The 22,338-nt window shown below is 34.3% G+C and overlaps 1 protein-coding gene across 1 annotated transcript in view; it reads left to right on the top strand.

Moving 5' to 3' along the window:
- LOC120629387 overlaps positions 1 to 22,338 on the top strand; it is an 86,835-nt gene that overhangs the window by 42,424 nt on the left and 22,073 nt on the right. Inside the window, exons 2-3 of the mRNA XM_039898319.1 lie at positions 19,727 to 19,893; positions 21,638 to 21,821. Coding sequence (XP_039754253.1) covers positions 19,727 to 19,893; positions 21,638 to 21,821 — 351 coding nt within the window. The remainder of the gene's footprint in view (positions 1 to 19,726; positions 19,894 to 21,637; positions 21,822 to 22,338) is intronic.

Raw genomic sequence — 22,338 nt, 5'->3', positions numbered from 1 at the left:
TAAAACAAATTGTATTTGTTGCATTTTTCCACGACTTGTTTGATCCAAGTATTTATATATATGGTATATCGTTGAAAATCCACTACGAAAATAATGGAAAATTGCTTTCAGAAAAGGCCAAACCCTAATTTTTTTACCTAATCTTCATTAAAGCGATTAAAGCCGTGGCCAAAAGCAAATGTTTGAATAAAATATAGATACGATTGGAACGCAAATGTTGCCCGAAACTTTTTTATAAAAATGTGTGTATTTTTACTGCACCAATTCACTGACGTATTTGCACTGCTCCTTTCAGAATTTTTACATTCTACATAAGTTTATAAGTGCACTATGTCCCATTAACCGAAACAGATCCAAACTACGTAACATAATTGTATATAAATAAAACCTACCAGATAAATATCAATGTAAACTTGTATATAATGTAAAAAATAAAGTTGCTTTAGCAATATTAACAACTAGACGTACCCTGCAGCATCGCAGCGTAAATTACGGGACGCAGCGTACTGCTACAGAGTCTACACCTACCTCAATACCAAACGTAAAGTTTTTTCAATCGTACTGGAAGTGCCAAATATACAGACACATGATATGAGGTATAGAGTATTTCAATACATTTAAAGGTGAGTTAATAATAGGAAGTGTGTGTTAGGACATGTGTTCTTGATCTCGGAGCTTTAGCCGCCCACAATTTGAAACCTTCAATTACGTAAACATTGCCAATCCCAAATGCCCGTTCAGAAGACTTCTGATAACGACACCAGGAGGTATCTTTGCATCTTTCGAGTCAATACAGGGCTGGAGTGTATTAATAAATCCGTCGTATTTTTATCAAAATTCCCACCAACTCAACGTCATGAACATTGGTTGTTAATCAAATGCTATTTTAATTGTTTCTTGATAACTATTTATTAATTAAATAATAATTATTAGCGCATTATAAAAATTGTAATCAATTTTTTAAAATATGTGGCAAATATGAATTTATAGTTATCAAAAGTATAATTATTTTCCCACTTTATAAAATTACTGTAACACTTTTTTTAAATACTTTGAAATCGCTATAACAAAAGACTGCATTAATAATGTTTAACAGCACTACATACTTTTCTACTCGCTCTTTAACGTTACGTGGGACTTGGTATCAACATGTCTTCTTGAAACTTGATTAGGAAGTAGTTGTTTTGGCATATTTTTCGTAGAATCAGCGCAAATGGTTCAAAGGGGTAAGGTTATAAACCACTTTTAATAATGAATGACTGAATAAACGAATGAATGATTTATTTATTTCTGTTACTTTGAGTATCCTCATGATATCATTCTATACCTTTTCGAGAACTTCCCCTTAGAACGAGTATCGAATTAGTTTGATTCATTGCAACTATAAAGTCGTTGCCTTATAATTTGTGAATGACAGTTTGTATAGAACACATTTGCTTATCAGAAGTAACGAATAGGTATCAAAATTTCAGGGATGAAATCGTAGGCAGTAAGCTATTTTGTAGGTTATTTTGATAGAAATACGAAAGCGTTTTAGGATGGTTATAGGTGCCGCCGATAAATAGCCTGCATTTGTTACATAAGCATTTAACTTTATTAGTAGTCTGGCCCTTTGTTTGGGCTTGGCCCACTTTTTGCACAATGAGCAGGTAATTTCCTGAAACAACACTCGACTTTGCACCTTAATTTAGTTTGAAACGCCGGTTCCCACTGCTTCAACTTTAAATTAAAAAATTTAAAATGCGGCTGGGACAGATTTTTTAAAATGCTGCATACAATTTGAGTACCTATACCATATACAGTACCTTTAAAATTGACCTAACATTTAGACGCTTTATTCAAATTGAACCTTACATTCTTTATCATAGAGATTAAATTCTCACCCAAGATGCTGGCAGGTTGAATAACCTTTGAATGGCTAAAGTGGGTAACTCTTTGGCTAAGGCTTTGTCATAATCATAAATAACTAACTATTGTTTATATGATAATTTTAATACAACAATTAAAAAGACGAGGTTTCTGACACGGATTTTTATTTATTTATTTATTTATTACACAAACTACTAAAATTATAAATCTTCGCATCCTGAAACTCACATGAGTTTATTTGGACGCTGCACATTCCTCTAAAATCTCATAAGTTTATAAGTTTATCATATATTAATCATTAAATAGCAATACAGTATACAGCAGGTAGTACACTAATAAATCCAGTGTAGGTAATTCTGTACTGCGAGCCATCGCGTCGCTCAGTAGATACGATGATGCAAGCTTTCTCGATGCAGGTTATAAACAATACTGAGATAAAAAATATTCACGCACATATCCAAAATGCAAGCTATATAGGTATGCGCTAAATTTCATCACGATCGGTGCAAGGGTTGAGCTGAACATAAGATACAAACAAACACGCACTCTTTCGCATTCGCAATTGGATAATTGTTCTATACTTGTGTAGTTTGTCACTAATGTTCTCCTGGACCGGTTTTGATTCAATGACTTTTGGGTGAGACCCTGATTGGTTTAAAATTAACAATTCAAACCGATAGAAATAAAGAAAGAAAAATCGTCTTTATTGTCACACATTTGTGTAAAATGTTACATTTGTGTCATAATTTATGAATAAGAATTTAAAAAAAATGTGTGACAAAGGAGGTGGCTCAGTATAGCTGCATACTAAAACGCACAGCACTGGTTTTCAGCCAGCCCCGTTATCTTCGTCGTCACTGAATCCTCGCAACAAAACAATAACAAAATAATCATAATAAAGGACAATAACATAGTATTCTATGTTATTAATAATTTCATGTTTTTTCTTTTTTTTTTCATGACACAAAATAACGAAAAATCCACATGAGATCAAGATGCCAGGCCTGCAAGTTTGTTATAGGTTTAGATTTCATTGATGTTGGATAGAATTAAGCCTTATCTTGAAGTGGCTGTAAGTTCCAGTCAATTAATGGACATATTTTATACCATATTTATCAAGTTTAACAGTTCATTGTATTAATTAATGTTTTCTTAATTCAGCTATTTATTGTTAGAGTTTTTTTGGGAATAATAAGCTTACACTATATTACTATTGCTATTGCATAATACAGCAAGGGCTGACTTCACTTATGTAGGGCACGAGTTTCATATTTCACTAAAAGTGGAACGATGTATGAGAGCATATTGTGCATATTGTTCAGGCGCGTTAGCGAATGCTTACATTATTACTTTGCGTTTAATGCAGGTACAAACTGTAACAGTGTAGCAACATGGAAACCTATTATTAACAATCGACATATTATTTATTATAAGCAACTCGTGCCACGTAAGTTAAATCCATTAGCTATTTACTAGCTGTTACCCACAGACTTCAACTGCCGAAAGTATTAATTGTGTGATTTGCCCTATACTTGACGGCCGACTGGCGCAGTGGGCAGCGAACCTGCTTTCTGAGTCGTGGCCGTGGATTCGATTCCCACAACTGGAAAATGTTTGTGTAATGAACATGAATGTTTTTCAGTGTCTGGGTGTTTATCTGTATATTATAAGTAATTCTGTGTATTATATTCATAGAAATATTCATCAGTCATCTTAGTACCCATAACACAAGCTACGCTTACTTTGGGGCTAGGTGGCGATGTGTGTAATATCGTAGTATATTTATAATAATAATAATAATTTATACGGACTTAACGGAACTTTTTATGCCTAACTGAAATGTGTGATAGATAAACATTGAGTAATTTTTCATCATCAATAGCCTATAAAAGTCCACTGATTGACTAAAAGCCACAAACAACGTGAGGGTTTGCCCATTATCATCAACAGACAGACAGTTTGGTGAATTGGAACAGAAATCTGGCGTGATCACAGTCAGTCAAAACATACAAGTTGCAGTTGGAATTAAAATCAGGAGAGAATAGGAACGAGTCGATGTTATTTTTTGCGTATTAATATGTAGACCCGGGGCACTCCCTGGGTCTCCGTTGAAACTCTCCAGCTCTTTGAATATTGCCACGCCAAAAATACGCTATCTTTTTATTTCAGGAAAGAAACCCGCAAAAGCTTAAAGTCAAGTTACAATAGCGCAATAGTTGTGAATATTTATTAATACTATACCAGCGTAGATAACGATTTCACATCAAGAATTTTTTACTATTATTGTCTATACATTACTCAGGTTCTCTAAACGTAAACCACGGGTGAGAAAGCTGTGTTGATAGGAATTTATAATAACATTAAACACTCTCATTTACTCTTGAGTGGACTCGGTATCTTTGTATATTAGTTGAGATAGTGGACATTCGCTTTTTAAGTTCTATCATTTATTGATTTTAATTTTTTTTTAAATTCTTAACAATGCTTACAAAAACAAAAAAAACTATTAAAAATTTATGAGAAAAAAAACACTCTCCGCTTGCGGGTCTTTTGAATGCCCAAGCAACCGGCGGTCAGGGCTTCAGAGTGAGGAACCTCCTCACAATACGCGCCGTTTCAAGGACTACTGCCTTCTGTATCCGACCCTTAATCCAACAACCAAGCGAAAGTTTCTTAAGATGTTGGTCGAAGCTTTTCGCGAGAAGACCATCGACTGAAACGACGGTCGGAACAATAACTGTCGACTCAACATTAATTAATTAATGTTATTATTAATTAAGTATTATTATATCATGCATAAAATAACTTTGGTTGTCGCGTAAAAAATATTTTTTTTAAGTGGTGAATAACAAAGAACTGCCGAAAACAAATGATTAAAAATGGTTAACTTTTAAAATCGAACATAATGGTAAATTAAATATTATCCGCAAAGGAAATTGTCAACAGCTATAAGGTGAAATTGTCACCATTTCTGGCATAGTTCCAAAACTTTATGTACGTTTTATTACTTCGTATTGTTTGAGCCAGCCTCAAGAATACATGAAATATTACTCTATCATGAGTAAGTAATTATAATTTAGTTTTTATGCGAGTTTATACGCATTCTTTTGTGTAAGGTACAATAAAATTCCGACGTCTATTAATAAAGTGCTTTGTCACTGTTTTTCAACGGTATTCTATAAACGGCAGAGGTACTTTATTGGGGGCGTTTTAAAAAAAAGGTATATGATGTACTTCGCTCGTTTCGCCGCGCTGTTTGCTGGAAAGAACAGGAGAAAACTGTTCTCGAAAGGGTTTCATTATTTTTTAACGTTGGTTTTGTCCATGCTATGTGGAATCAGCTTCAGAGATATATACACTGAATTGTAATATGGAGTTAATTAACGGGCGCATAGATAAACGACTCAGCTTGGCAATGCACTGAAAATTCCTCTGGTGCTCTTAATTATTCTGGGCGGTCGAGATCCTTTCTAGCTTTGTATTTTTTTTTAATCGGGTAATCGTCAGTTTCTATATAACTCATGGCTTTAATATATGTGCAAGCCAATAAAAATTGTTTTATTAAAACAATTTTGATTGGCTTGCACATACATTAAAGCAACACTAAGAGCCTTATATAAAGTGAAATAATACTTTCTGTCTAATTTCGATTTTTGCGTCGCAATAAAATTTGCGATCACTTATTTGCAACGGTTTGCAAATGGTGTGTTGTGTTGTAAACAATTTTCTTCGCTAAATTGTAATTATAATAGTAATTATTTTTGATTATATGATATCGCCAAAAACTCGATAGCTTATGAATTTTTTTTAAGGTTTTAAAGTTGTTGATAATCATTGTGAGAAGCCTTCAAAAAAATATGTTCTAAATATGTTTAGTCATACTTTATACGCAATCTGTAAATAATATCTTCTTATGCGTGTAGGAATACATATATTATCTACAGTATAATTATATTTAGTAATTCAATAATTACCTGTAAATGACTAATATCGTTAGTCATTCACTTTGAAATCTATTAAGCTTGTGTTTAGGTTTGAAGGATGTTTACTGTTTACAATTAGTAAGGTATAATATTCTACAGATTACCGAGATTGATTGCCTTAAATGCTCCCTGAAGCATACCCAACAGCTGATAATGTGATATATTCAGCTAATTTCTTGATACGTAATCCTGTATCACGTATCTATTTATACCTGTAGGCATAGAACTAGGATAGAGTGGAACTTATCAAACTATTTTCATCTTTTCATCCGATTGTATATAATTCATTGTACCTTCGGAATTGAGTAATTTACTAACTAACAATTCACCACAATTTGGACTATCTGTAAAAGTATATTTACAAGAAAAAAAAAATTAATGAATTATTTTTACTAGTTTAATACTAGCAAATAGTGGTGATATCTAGGTATGCGCCCCGTTTAGACAGATTACTTACGTAGAAACGGCAAGACTTGTTTACTTTGCGTACTTTCATAGTGTGATGTCTTACGGTATCTTATTATGGGGCAAAGCTGCTGATATTGTACGGTACGGTCTATATATAAACTTAAATCACGTGAATCCCTCCGTGAAAATTTAAAGAAATATATAATATTAATAATATTAATAATAAATATTAATATATAAAGAAATATATTAGTCTAAATAAACAAAAAGTGGATATAAACAGTCGACTTACAAGAAATGGTTATATATTAGTGACATCTGCATATCGTCTGCGAAAGATACAGAAGTCATTTGTGGGATTGAGTATACGCTTTTATAATATGATTCCTAAAGTAATTTTGGACCTACCAATGCATAAGTTTAAAGAATATGTTAAAACAAATTTATTACAGTGAGGTAACTATACAATAAGAAATTCTTCTTAATGACAATGTTGCTTGGAATCATCCAGCTCCGCTTTCACCTCTCACAAGATAGAAAAATGAATGTTAAAATGTAAAATGTAAATTGTTGATGTTGGAAAAGAGCAACTGCTGAGTTTCTTGACGGCTTCTTCTCATCAGAATCTGCCTTCCGAACCGGTGGTGGAGTCACTATACACAGACAGACTTGACGTTTCAAAAGTGCTTATATTAGGATTACTTGAAATAAATGTTTGAATTTTAATATTATAAATAGGTAGATGGGTAAGAGATAAGGAATCTTGACCGTTCGTGAACTACCTAATTACGCACTTTTTCCGTAACAACAATTTAATATTGAATGTAATTCGTAATGCTTTATTTTATACAACTACTTTGTTAAAGGTAATCAACTTATGTGGTGTAATCGTCTTGTGACGAAATAACTGAAATTTCAGTACAAATCGGGTAACGAAGTGACCAGATAATATGGTAGATAAAACTGTTGGGACTTCAGAAATAAACCATATTTCTTAATGTGTTTTGTAAATAATTTGATATTATTATTATTATTAGTGGACTGTTTTGTCTCGTAGGTTTTTTAATACGCCCTAAAAAGCGAATTAGCATTCTGTCCAGGGTGAAAATGAAAATGGAGAAATGGATGGATGGAAAGGAGCCACCTGCCACAGCTCACAAAAGTTCTTCTATGACACAGTTCCTATACACCAATGCGGAGACACCAAATATCACTTTCAAACTTCACCTGGACTGGGCCGAGATCTATTCAATGTTCTTATGTTATTTATGAGTTTCATGAATGATTAGTTAGATTACACTTCGATATGTCGAATGCATGCGAGTTTAAGATGCAAAACGTCTTTCAGTTAAAAGAAACAAATACAGGGTTCGCCTTGCGTGGGTTTCGAATAGAGACTAGGTTAGAAAAGTGTGTTGCGTGGAAGAGAATGAGAGAATGAGGTACTAGGTATGATTGAACATATAGGAGTGAACAAGAGCGAATACTCAATTTAAGAGAACACAGATTCACAGAGGCAGACACGCCTGACGTCAAATGTCTGTTAATTATTTATCTACCTTTAATTTAATTAATGTATGCGTTTCTACCATACTTCTATATGACTTAAGATGTTTCATATGTTCTTTTATTCGAATATCGAATATCTATAGTAGATTCAACAGAAAATCTCGAAAATTAAAAATGTTTTTTCTTTTATATGGCTTGCCTGTTACTAACTATACTTTTTAGGCAACTCTTAACTACCGTAGTTTAACGTGAACTAACAATAACTTTCATAATTACCCTTTTCCTACATTCGGGTATGACCCACTTTATATCACAAACAACCAGGAAACTTTTCGACACCGCTCTCAACTTCACACCTTTTAGGACCCCGTCGCGACCGTCCAACTTTGAATTAAAAAATTGAATTTCTTTGGGAGATTTAATATTCAATATCGTAGTTTCATATATGTTAAATATCAGTAAGTTTATCTATTATATTTTTAAACTTAATTCGAACACAAAACGCGACGGCCGATTGGCGCAGTGGGCAGCGACCCGGCTTTTTGAGTCAAAGGCTGTGGGTTCGATTCCCACAACTGGAAAATGTGAAATGATGAACATAAATTTTTTTCAGTGTCTGGGTTTTTACCTTTATACTGTTATTATTAATGTATATTATTCATGAAAAATATTCATCACTTATCTTGGTACCCATAACACAAGCTAAGCTTACTTATGGGGTTATATCGCGATGTATGTATTGTCGTAATATATTATGAAAAAGTGTGTGCGTGAAACCTTTACGCGCAATTGAAGTAAAACTATTATTATTATTTATTGGTGAAAGAGTAAAAAGTTCTTGGGACTCCGCCATTTCATTTAATATTTCGTTTTATATTCTATTTAAAATTCATTAATATCACTTTCAGATTTTATAAATATTTTCATTTGTTAAATAGAATAATTGGGAGTAGAAAATTGAAGGTTAGATGTAATTACGTTAGGCATGTATCGTGTACATATCAATATAACCTTGTCATTGAATATTATGAAATCGCATTCGTCAGAAAATTTAATAATAATTTATAAATATATTTAGAGATTTAAAAAAAAAATTGCAATTTAAAATAGTTTTTTTGAAACTGTTGAATATTTATTCACTTTGCTATTCACAATTGATGCGTTTGAAAATATTGGAAATGAATTATCCTCATTGATTATGATATTTGCTACTAGCTGGCATATAAATCAAGAAGCGTGGACTATATGACATATACTTACGACCAATTCAAATTATTATTTTTAAATAGCGGAAACTAGACAGACATCTGACGTAAGCGTTACTTCTGTCAGAAAAAAATCTGAGTCGTGTCTCGATCTCCCTAGTCGCGCCTAAAGAAGTTTTACTTCAGATAGGTATTATTTTTCTTAACAGAGTCATTCAGAGTATTTTTCTTAACTGTGCGGAATGATAAAATTTCATTTCACTGTACTCTAATGAGTTGAGACACGGAACAGAAAGATTAGTGCTATAATTTATTTGTTTATTAATTAGTTAATTTTCAACATTTGACCGCAAATACTGGAACCACAGACTAGCTGAATACAATAATGTAGTATATACTTTGAAGGCTTGAAACTGTGTGACCTACATATCTGTAGGTTCACCTGGTAAACTGCGTGCCAACATATTCGCTTAGACTGAAAACACCCTGCGTTACCTCTATATATCAGTTTCATCTTCAAGATTTTCAGCTACCATTTGGCTGCTGAAATCTTGAAAGGTGCCTAAGGTGTTAAAATTGATAGACTTTTTAATTGCAACTCCATTTATTATTATTACTTTAGTACTGGCATCCTCCTAGAAGATCATGAGCTGAGTCTTCTTTAACATTTTATTGCAACTATACAGCGCTGTAGTGTATGTCAGCGGGTAAGTATCGCAGCGTGCTAATCGAAGAAACCAGCACGATGTCATTGGCATAACTGTGGTTCATCCATCTAGAAGATGAGCTGCATGCCGCTGAGTCGTTGAGTCGGATTGAGCTCGCCTTTGCTTATTTGAATTTACTTGAACGCGTTTTATGAACTGGATAAGAAGCCTGTACATATTTAAAAGCTTTCTCACCCACCTCCATCAGTTCTCTTCATTGCATTACCATCGCCTCGTAATTTAGGATGCCATAATATTCAGTAATATTAAAAAAACTAAATATCACATTACGCTAAACTGTAATTTTACATATAAAATGAAATAAAATTATTATTTTACTGACCCGATATATGACATATAAAAAACTTACTGACGATTGATAATCTAGAACTTAACACTACAAAACAGGAAATGTAATCTACAAAGCAGGATGTAATTTATTTAATTCAAAGGAGATAAACACACTTTGCATTTATTCAAGCAAATATCAAACTCATTTTGATTGAACATAGGCGTTACTTTGCGAAATTCCATGATATATACAATGAACATATACGTAATTTGCTATACTCCGAAAAAAGCAGGAGAATCAGAAGAGGTGTGATTTATAATTTCTTCAATCTTTATACTCCACACCGAACAGATCTTACGCAATGCACTCTCTACGCACCTTTCGCTCCGACACCGGAACTTCCTCAGGCAATGTCAACTTTACAATGAAAACTTGTACTTGTTGGACTTAGCAATTGTTTTCGCGAAGTATAGCAAATTAAACTTCATCATCATCATCATCATTACATAAACCTATTACAGACTCACTACAGAGCACGGGTCTCCTCCCAAAATAAGTAGGGGTTAAGGCCGTCGTCCACCACGCTGGCCCAGTGCGGACTCTACATACCTTTGAGAACATTATGTAGAACTCTAAGGCATGCAGGACTCTACATACCTTCGTGAACATTATGTAGAACTCTAAGGCAAGCAGGTTTCCTAACGATGTTTTCCTTCACCGTTGAAGCAAGTGATATTTTAATTACTTAAAACGCACACAACTCAGAAAAGCTAGGCGTGCTCGGATTCAAACTCGGCCCCCCGAAAGTGAAGTCAAGCTCCCATCCAATGTGCTATCACCGCTCCTTAAAATTAAGCTTAATGTTTATGAAATATCGAACATTTGGCATATTTTAATCATACTAGGTTCGGTAAACACGGATTACTTTTGGAATTAAACAGTAATACGCAATGTGCGTAATCCAGAATTTTAGTACCCAAGGTTATTTATAGAATTATCGATAATGGTTGAATAATACAAAACACGGTATGATTTTAAATGAACCTATGTTAAATTATACATGACGTAAGATAACTTCGTAGGATAAATTAAGGCGAAGCGAAGCTAGCTCCGAGAAAAGAATAATGTGTATTCATTTGTTCACTTCACCCAACTCTTCTAACGCTACTTACATCGTGCCAGGACATAGAGGCGAGACTAATGTAAGATAATGTATGAATTACGCGCAGGAGTAATGTCGTAATATCACACCAGCGCGCATAGTGAAATGAGGAAGTTCAGACGCATTATTTAGATTGATAATAATACCCTTGCACCACTTTCGAATAAGGACAATAAGCAAACTTGGTCAGTCAATTTGAGTAGGTAGGTTGATAATAACGTCAGTACGAGAATCAGTATAGTTAATATTTAAATCTCTTTGTACATTATTCTCTACGTTTTACTCTGAAGATATTTTTTATGCATAAAATGGATGATGGTGATAAAGATGAATAATAATCAGTCTTATCATCATCTGGTGCTATTAAAGTTCTTATCGACATTCCAGATCTAGTATTGCCTTAATTTAAATGTGCTTAAAAGAGCATCTGTAAATTAAAGGTGTTAAATACAGGTTGTTTTGTTATTGAGTGATTACTATTATTATATTAGTTATTATTTTAAAACGACTGTTCAAGACAGAAGTTTATTGTTTTAGGGTTCATGCATTTATGTATTTATCTTCTTAAGTATATGGTTAAGTTCACCATAAGTTCAAAATCGCCACACATTTGTACACGTTGAAAAGCCGCAAGGAGAATGTTGGTATAAACAAAATACGTACCTACTCAGCTGTCTAACAAAAGCTTTACCATAAATCAGTGCCACCAATAAAGTGAACAGTCAATTCGCCACAATCATCAGCGCGAAGTGATTTATTTAACTGTTCTAATCTTGAGTGATTCGCAATTCCTTACATTGGCTGAATGACTTCTTCCTTTCTTAAAAAATGTTGTAATAAAGTGCGCACTTAGCGTACAAATAAAGTATTTTCCATAAATCAATGTGAAAGACCTATTTACCTACTAGAGTGTAGTAGAGTAATGTGTGACTTTTTATTATCGATTATATTAATTATTATTGCTCACTATAGTCAGTTTATTAATCTTAAGGACCGAATTAAGACTGATCGTACGTTATGTTTATAGGTAGATATGATTTATGTCACTGACTCGGTAATAAAATAATGCTAACTAATAAATTGTATATTAGTTGAGGTAATAATTTATTTTTATTACTTATGTAATAATTGCCTCATTGGTCTGGTAGTAAGTATTTAAAACTTTCCGAGTTACATAAAAATTGTTACATGTAATCTTCTTGAAATGTGGTATGGGCCTCATAAGAAGGGTCAGAGTAACTAACTCAGCGGGCGAAGGAGAGAGAAAAAAGGAGATCCGTAGAAGAACTAGAGCTACGGACATAGCTCAGCGAGTCGCGAAGCTGAAGTTACAATGGGCGGGAAATTTAGGTCGAAGAACCGATGGACGTGGGAATTTAAAGGTGCTGGAATGGCGACCTTACACCGGTAAACCCAAACACATCGGGTGGGTCGCTGGAGGCAGCTGTAGCCGCGGAATTAAAAACTCCATACTAAAGATCTTTGTCCTGCAGTGGACGTCAATTGGTTGAGTTGATGACTGTGATGATAATGATAATCTCCAGATATAGTACTAGCGGAAAGTGAAGTTAGAAAAATGTTTGACGTTCCCATTCTTGGAGAGCACGTTAGTTGATCCTGTAATATCCTGGTAATTATGTCGAACATGACCTTATAATAGCGGGGACCGAAAATAAAACATCTTATATATCAAGGTTTGACGATTTAAGCTCTAGATCTCTATTCATATCAAAGAGAAGCCCTGTACTCAGAAGTGGGATTTAGGCTTTAGATAATGATAATATTGATGATGTGATGATAACGTTTCTCTTCCTTGAACATTTCATATCCACTAAACTACGAACAGTAAATAAAGTAAGAAAACGCAACAAAAACATAATGATGAACATAAATCAAATAGCTCTAATACAGAGACCAATCATCTTTTCCGTTACCATCAGTATTTTACGTAATAATAAAGACGTTATGCTCCATGACGACGTTATTCTAGCTGGGAGTAAGTACTCATTTTGTGGCTGTACGAAATGTTAGTCATATATCAAATTGCTATAATAAAGTGAATGGTTTTTACGCGACTTTGTTACTTGATCGATTGGCATATATACATATATTTAGGATGTTCTAAGGATTGCATTCTTCCTTAAGAATCACGTTAATATTGTACGTATTGTGAATAAGAAGATATGACGAAAGGTGTATAGGGCTTACTACCATCGCTTAGAGCAGTATTATTCAAATAACGTTGACGTTTTTGTTAAACGTTAACAATTATGCCGAATTCTTTTTTTAAAGACATAAGGGTATATCATATCAAACGGTAATTTTAAAATAATATTGTTAGCGTTGGATAATGCGTGGACATGAACGTTTGTTTACATAATCAGAAATAATGTAATAATTAACAAAGCAAAATACAACATAAAATCGGTTACACTTTCTAAACACCAGTAGATTCTGGTATATAACCAAAGTTGAAATTTTTACCGCTCATATTATAAAGTTACCATGTTACCCCTATCTTCTTCATGGGTCTTTCTTGGACATACTGCTCTAAGTACCTATGTAGGATATTCAAAAAAAAAATTGTATGCCAAGATTTGAAAGCCGCATGGTTCCAAGTACAATGGGTTTATGGGCGGAAAACTTAAAAGGTCCGAATTTGACCTCCACCTGACCTCCAGACTGATCTCAGTTTTTATGACTTCTAATTAATTAAATATTACGACGCGCTAATAATTAATTAAATATTAACTTATAATTAATCGTTAAAGCTGACAAAAGTGAATTGGAGGATATAAATTATGGCAGAGGCAAATCTTATAACTTATAGGCAAACCCCTTTGACAGAGAAGGTGTCCAGTACTTATCAGCGATACACTTATGGACTAATAGTTTACTCAGAAAAGTAAGTGATGCACCTCACCTCTGGGATTCGAACTCGAAGCCGAAAGTGAAGTCGAAGTCCTAACAACTGGGCTATCACCGCTTGTTCCACTTCTAAATCGCTTGACAGCATTTATTTTCTAAGAATGCCAGAATTAAAATATCAGTTAACACCTCGTCGTAAGTCACCGCTACATATAGCTTTGGGTTTAATCGTTTAAGACCCTGTGGTCCACTAAACTTACGTAAAACGTCTCATTACGATTAATAGTTCATTACCTGATAATTTACCAATATTTTTTTTTTGTCCGATCAGAATCTCACTATTCGTAGAACTTACTGAAGTGTAATTTTCTACTTACTTAACGTTATTATATTTGCTTGTAATCTAGAATCGTTATTTTCTTCCTTTCGTAGAATTGCTACATTCAAATAAATATACGAGATCGTCGGTCAAAAGTACAAAGTCGTCCAATAAAGTGGCCAGTCAATTTGCCCGCGGCCATCGGGGTAGATTGATTTATATCAATGGTCTAATCTCGAGCGTTTGACAGTTTCTTAACGTTACAAAATGACTTCTTTGGAGAAAGGAAACTTATTCGCTGTCGGTCTTTTCAACATTGATGAAATTTAGCCTCAGAATAGCATGAACAAATTTATCGCACATTTTATAAACAGTGATGTGCCATTGAGTGATGATCCCCGTTTTGAATTCCTGGCTTAGTTAAATAAAATAATAAATAAGTAGTATATTTATATAGACACATCGCCATGTAGCGCCAAACAAAGCGTAGCTTATGTAATGGGTACTAAGGTGACTGTTGAATATTTTTATGAATAAAATACCTACAAAAATACTTATAACATACAGATAAACATCCAGACACTGAAAAACTTTCATGTTCATCACACAAATACTATTCAGTTGTGGAAAACGAACCTACAGCCTTGGACCGTGCCCACTATAAACTTGATCTTCTTGAAAACTTGAAATAAATACGATATTAAAGTAGTGAAAATCTGTGAATATTAACCACACTAATAACAAAACTGTACCACCGAATAGTTAAGCGCCCCGATACAACGCCTTGTAGAAACCAGGGTTGGGTGACACCTTACCAACCCAGTGTTTTGGGTGACAACTTAAGTTTGCAGTTCTCGAGTTGTGTTCATTAACATTTGAAACCCTTCAACCCGTATTGGAACGCAGAGGATCTAAATTTTAAATCCCTCTCAACTATAAAAGCGAAGACCTACGCTCAATTCTTGGGTATTAGTAAGCTTAGTGTCATAAGATTATTGTGTGATACTGTAAATCCGCGTACTTACATAATACTTAATAAGTTTGCAGCTACCGTGCCTCTCTCACGTCATAGCGTGGCCAAAACATTTTAAATTGTACATGATAGGTTTACTTCAATCGATTCAGTGGGTTTCTCAGGAATTGGAAAGCAATAAATAGAGTTTCTTTACCCATTAAAATGATGCCCAATGCATCCAATCTTATCCATTAGCTGCTTATCCATTAGAATGATGCCTGAAGCATCCAATCTGGGATTGCAGCGGCGTGAGACGTTGCGTTGGTTTGAGCAACTGTACTTGTATTGTTCGCACGCAGATTACAGGCATTGGTTATAGCTTCGTAATTTTACTAGCTTTCAATGTATTCTGAAGAGTTTCTTGCATTAGTTCAACCATCCGTTTTCTTTACCAGCACCATATATGGTAGAACTAAGTTGCCTCCACCCTACTTCCGGACACCCCATTCTCTTTCACCAGCTGGTGTATCAGATAATATTTGTAACTCGCTTGAAAATTGTAGGATAAAACTGCCATTCGTTGGTCTCTCGTTATTATTAAAAGAGAGGATGAACACACCCTACCAACATCCTAAAAGGTAAAGTATTGGTGTCTGTTTTGGTGCTATGGATTCATAGTTTTAAATCCATAAACCCTTTTCTTAAGTGTGGTAAGGTTTTTTTAGGTACTAAATGCAAACCCATCGTCTGTAAACAGAATGACAGAGGGCATGCGAGGAACACGTCCTAAAACCAGAATAATGAACGTATGTACCTATAATTACACCTGTAACCACGCTTTCAGACAGCAGTACTGCCGAGCATTATACATAAGCATGGGGCTAGTAATTCGCTGGACGATTTCAGCCACATAAAGCTTTACCGCTTTTAAAATTTCTCAACAGTTAAATTATTAATTGACGGAACATATTATATTTATATTGCAAAAGATACTCGTAATTTAATTGCGATAAAAGTTATTCATTGTTTTATTAATCACATTCATACCAGTGGCAATAAAATATGTGCGTCAGAGCTGGCGGGATCGCCGCCTCGCTGAAGATTTTCAATTAAGATAACTCTCAGTGTGAAATGGTTGCTGTTTTATAGCTGCAGCAATTATTGTTTCAAATAAATATCGTCCGTTTGTTCTCCGTTGCTTCGCGTTTTGATATGTAGGTATGTTACAGGCATACATTGGTGACAATTCTGTTGTAAACTAATCGCTATACGAAACTAAATTGAAAAGTCTAAAAATAGTGAGCACTTCTTTCGGACCTAGAGGTTATTTGACATTAGCTTAGAAAACTGCGTACATACGAATCGGCGCCATGGATAATTGTATATTATTATTTTTTATGCCTCAACTCGTAAGGCGTTTTGACTCTAGGAAAAACATCATCTGTAATGACAAAGATACAAACGTTTTTGGATACTCGTAAATTTACTATTTTCAGGCGGAAATCGTATAATTTTAATTTAAAAAATATGCAGGCTTCCTTACAAAGTTTTTTAATCTCGGAGTGCGGGATAAATTATAAATGAAGCACTTAAGTTTTAAGAACTCTGTATTACTTGACCTGGTTTAGATTTTAAAATAATATTTGAATTCAAATAGTAATTTGATGAAATTTAAATTATAATAAATTAAAATGTTGTTAGTAATTATTTTTAATATTACGCAAATTTTAATAACAGGCTTTCTACAAACTCTGCTAGAACACGAAGATCCACTTAAGTAGTTGATTTCTTTATTATTTTATTTGTTGAGTTTAATTAAAATAATTTGCTATTGGAAAAGAAAAAAAAAGTAAGGTATACTTTTATTATTTTTAAAGTATTCTTTACGAATACTTTTAAGGTTGCATATCAATGTATGGTATGTTTACTGATGTAGTGCATATGTATACAAAATCACCGAATATACTGTTTTATTATCATTACTTTAGGAATACTCGAAATACCTAATAACAACTAGTAATGGCATCTTAGTCAATCCGCACTGGACCACCATGGTGGACTACGGTCTAAGGACCTCTCATTTTAGGAGGAGACCCGTGCTTTGTAGTGGGCCGGTAATAGGTTGAAATGATTATGGCATCTTTAAGTTGAGATTTGCTTAACTAATCAAATATGTTTACAGCTTGCTTTTTGGAGACGGGCAAAGTCATCGCGTTTTACTACACGATGACGAGTACCTTAACGACAAGGCTGCTTGGAAGCAGGCCACTTCGCTCTCATCTCTCACAAAACAGAAAAATTCTAAAGATTGTTCAACTTTAAAATGATGTTGGAAAAGAGCAATCTGCTGAGTTTCTTGCCGGCTCTTCTCAGTGGAATCTGCCTTTCGAACCGGTGGTAGAGTCACTACAAACAGACTGACTTGACGTTTCAAAAGTGCTTATTAATTAGGCCTACTTGAAATAAATGAATTTTGAATTTTGAATTTGCAATGAATTTCGTTAATCTGACGTAAATTCGAAGTTGTTTGAATCCGCTAGTTTATAAACATCGTTAAATCATGATGCAACATCGTCATTTTAACAACCCATACCCGGCCCACTATAGGACACGGGTCTCTTTCCACACTGAGAAGGTTTAAGGCCGTAGTCCACCGCGCTAACCCAGTGCGTTGGGATTCACCTTTGAGAACATTAAGGAAACTCAAACATGCTGGTTTCCGCACGATGCTTTCCTTACGTTGAATCGAGTGATATTTTCTGATATAACTTGGAAGTGAGTGTTGGGATTTGAACTCAGCCCGCCAAAATTAGGGTCTTTGGTTAGGACTTCGCGGTGATAGCCTAGCGACTAGGCTATTATAATGCAATAGATAATAATTGCAATATTGTCACGAGTTTGTGACAAAAGTTTAAGGCCAATTAGTTGCATGTTTGCAAACATTTGTTTCGTTCATTTATTATGTTTATGTTTGTTTCGTTCGTATTAAGTACTTAGTCCGGGTGACAGGTAATTTGCACTTATTTTATTTATATACTGTCTGTAAATAATTGAAACACTGAGTTATAACTCACCACCACGTTGAATTTTATCATTGCAATTATCTGGTGTTTATAGAAAAAAAAGATACCATGTGTGAATAATAATCATGTTAAATTGAAATTAACTATATAGGGTCGAAGGGTTATATAGCGCTTAATTAAATGTAAATACCACATAAATTAGAAACATGTTTGCAGGAAAACTGTAGAACAAAATACACAGAACGGATATAAATAATTGATTTAAATTATTTTCAAAGCCCCAGGACAATGAACTGACATTCATTATATTAAATTTTCCCGACATCGGGTAGCGTAAACATTCAATAAATGACTTTATAATAATAAAACAGTGACATAGACGTTTGGCAACGAGAATTTGGACGATTAGTGTAGGTATGAATAGTAGAAACGATATTTATGAAAATTAAGCTTAATTTGCTATACTCCGCGAACAGCAGCAGAACATGTATGGTGTAATTTATAATTGCTTCAATCCGTATACTCCACACCAAACAGATCCTCTTAACAATTATTCATTGTAAAGTCAACATCTCCTGAGGATGCTCCGGTTTCGGAGCAAAACGTGCGTAGAGGATACATTGCCGAGGATCTGTTTTATAATTTGATTATTGGATGGATTGAAGTAATTATAAATTACACCATAAAGATTGTGCTGCTGTTCGCGGTGTATAGCAAATAAAGCTTAATTTTCATAATATGAATGTATTCATAATATGGATGTGTATGAAATTTTTTATAATCATAAATTATTATTAATGAAAGAATTGCTGTATTAATTAAAATTTATTTATAAGAGAAAGTTATAAAAGAACTTTATTAGCCCATTTGCTGGTTTTTTATTTTATTTTAGTGTCCAATCGAATTGTAAATATCTAAAATGTCGCAAACGTGAAAAATTAAATTGCATTACGTTTTGTTTTAATTCCACTTTATTTACTTAGTTGCTATCAGCCTCACCTATAACGTGTATGCTACTCTCATACTACCCCAATAGACTTCTACCGGAACGCTAAATTACTTAGCAGCACGTCTTTGTCAGTAGGTCGGTAACAACAGACAAAGACTCCCACCAAACCAAACCATACATACAAAAGTTAATTTACTGAATCTTTTAATTTTTTTTTTAAGTTTTGGTAGCGATGTTACTAGGAGTGACTTTAATCAGTGTGACATACTGTAGACATATATATGTATGCTATTATGATCATTTTATACGCAACATATACACATAGGTTAACCTGCAATAATGTTCTGTACTTAACGTACCTAGACTTAATTCTCTGTCATATATTACAAACCTGGGTGATTATCTGATGCTAGCTATAAGTATTTTTTTGTTAACTTTTATGTAAACAAATAAATAATAATAATAAATTTGTTTCAGCAATAACAACGGCACACAAAATCACCGAGCTCAAGGTTCCACTGTACGCGGACCCTCGTCGAGCAGCCGAACTGAGCTGTCACTTCCAGATGGACGATCAGAAGCTTCACTCGGTCAAATGGTACAGAGATATGAACGAGATATTTAGATACAACCCATCACAGAAGGTACTTTTTTTACTCCACTACAAGTTAGCATTTTACTGCAATCTCACCTAGTAGTAAGTGATAATGTAGTCAAAAATGGTAGCGGGTTAACCAGTCATAGAGTATGGCAGTCATACCCCTAATCGGTTTCTACAAGACACCGCACCGGAACGCCTTTGTCGGTAGCTAGCCACAGCTGAAGCCTCGTAACAGACCAGAGACAATTGTCAATTATAAATTACCCAATTGTGCCCCCCCCCCCCCCCATAGAATTAAAAATACCGCAGCGCACTACTTTTAGACATGAAACTTTTCACACCATAAAGGTGGTATTTAAACACGCACCAAAGTTTTTTTTCTGACTTTACTGTTTATATGGGTATAATGTATGATGAAAATATGACCTTCGAATACTGACATAATCTCCATGTACATAAATACCGCAGCGCACTACTTTTAGACATGAAACTTTTCACACCATAAAGGTGGTATTTAAACACGCACCAAAGTTTTTTTTCTGACTTTACTGTTTATATGGGTATAATGTATGATGAAAATATGACCTTCGAATACTGACATAATCTCCATGTACATAAATGATTTTAAAGACCGTATTACAGCCGAGGTCACGTGAGTAATCCTCATGTTTGGAGAACTTCGGCTTTTGAAAACCTGACCTAAAATTTATAATTTGCAATGGCCTATTTCACTTGTTGAGTCACATGTTTGAGGTCATGTTAAGTAGTGCAGATGTTTTAATAACTATTGTGGGAGTTCTCCCATTAATAGGTACATTTTGCGGTGTAAAGGTTTTATACAAGTAAATTCCAAGCCCCATCCACCTGTACAGGCTATTGTGCACTGCGTTCAGCCTAAATCCGATAATATACAGTCCGAGTAAACAAGACAACGCTTGAATGCCATTAATTGACCTATTCTGATCCGGACTCAGCAAGCTATTATCATTGGTACTGTATTACTTTAAATTACGTTATGATAAGATTATGGACGACGAATCTTTTTTTTTAATTGTTGGCTTTGATCAAATAAGGACCAGTGCAATCTATAAGCGTGTATGGATTTTTTTGTCTTCCAACTATGGCGTAAAATACGAAGCGAATTATGAGTGCTTCAATATAATTAGCTTCCAGGGATAAAGACATTTGACAGTCTCTTTTTTAACAGTATTAATTGACGGACTAAGGGGATGTCCTATTTCAGAGCAACATATCGTAGGCAAGGACTTCAGAGGACGTGTTCCTATGAAGTCCCATCAATCTAAGAAAGAAAGAAAATATCTTCATTACTAAAATAAGCCACACACTACAATATTTTAACGCTATGCGCCTAAGATGCCACTAGCGACTCCGCTAATTGAACATACTCCATGCTCAACTAGCAGAAACGTCAGGATAACGCTCGTCTCGTGTGGCACAACCTAGTAAAAGGGTTCCAGCTCTGCATTATGCTACATTGCTTGATATGAATGCAGCACTGATTATCAGTCAGAACCACAACCCTGGTGACGCCACGGAAATAATGATTATATCTATACAATAATAATAATAATAATAATAAGAAAAAAAAATAAAGCGAAAATCTGAGGCTTAGATTTTAAGGTAACAGGAATAAACAGGGCGGTAGTAGCCGCCATGTTTATTTCTGCCGGCAAGCAGCATTTCTCCCCGGACGAGATCTGTCACAAAAAGTTCTACTTCTAATTAGTCTATTGCATTGTTATTTTAACCTGGTATATTGTCCCCAGCCGCCGATCCGTCTATATAATATAACAGGAATCACGGTACAAGGTGGAGATTGCCAGGTGGACTCATGTATGGTTCGGGTAATGCCTCCTCCAGTCGCTACAAGAGCAGCTTACAGTTGTGAAATCTCCACAGAAGGTCCCAAGTTCCAAATAGCAAGACAAACTAAACTTATGACTGTTGTAGGTAAGTGACTGGTTTCTTCTTCGAGCAGAACAAGCTAAAAACTCTTGTAGGTGTAGCTTTATTTTTAGTTAAAATAATTCGGAAAAATATCACCATTTCTGCACCACAATAGAAAACTTTGAACGCAGGGCAAACAGTGAAAGTGATTGAAATGAAATATTTTATTTAAAAAAAGTGTGACCTTGACTTTGATATAGATTTTATGAAAATATTACTCATTCTGTGTGATATTTTTACCATAACAATTCTAAGATAAATATTGAAGAACGATTTTTTGATTTTGATTATATGGTTTCAACATATAATTTAAATTATCTAATATATATTAAATTATTCAGCTGTATAAGCAGTTCCAGTGTGATCACACTGGAACTGCTTATATGCATCGCTTAACTCTTTGGCTATCACTGTAGCATTCACTCAAAACAGTCAGACCAAAGAACCATTTTAGATAGATGACTGCCAACAATCTCTTTGAATTCAAAACTTTGTACTGTACGTAATCACCACTTCTAGC

The sequence above is a fragment of the Pararge aegeria genome, chromosome 14 (genome assembly GCF_905163445.1).
Source record: "Pararge aegeria chromosome 14, ilParAegt1.1, whole genome shotgun sequence".
In the NCBI taxonomy this organism is placed as follows: domain Eukaryota; kingdom Metazoa; phylum Arthropoda; class Insecta; order Lepidoptera; family Nymphalidae; genus Pararge; species Pararge aegeria.
This window is presented reverse-complemented; position numbering and strand designations above follow the sequence as displayed.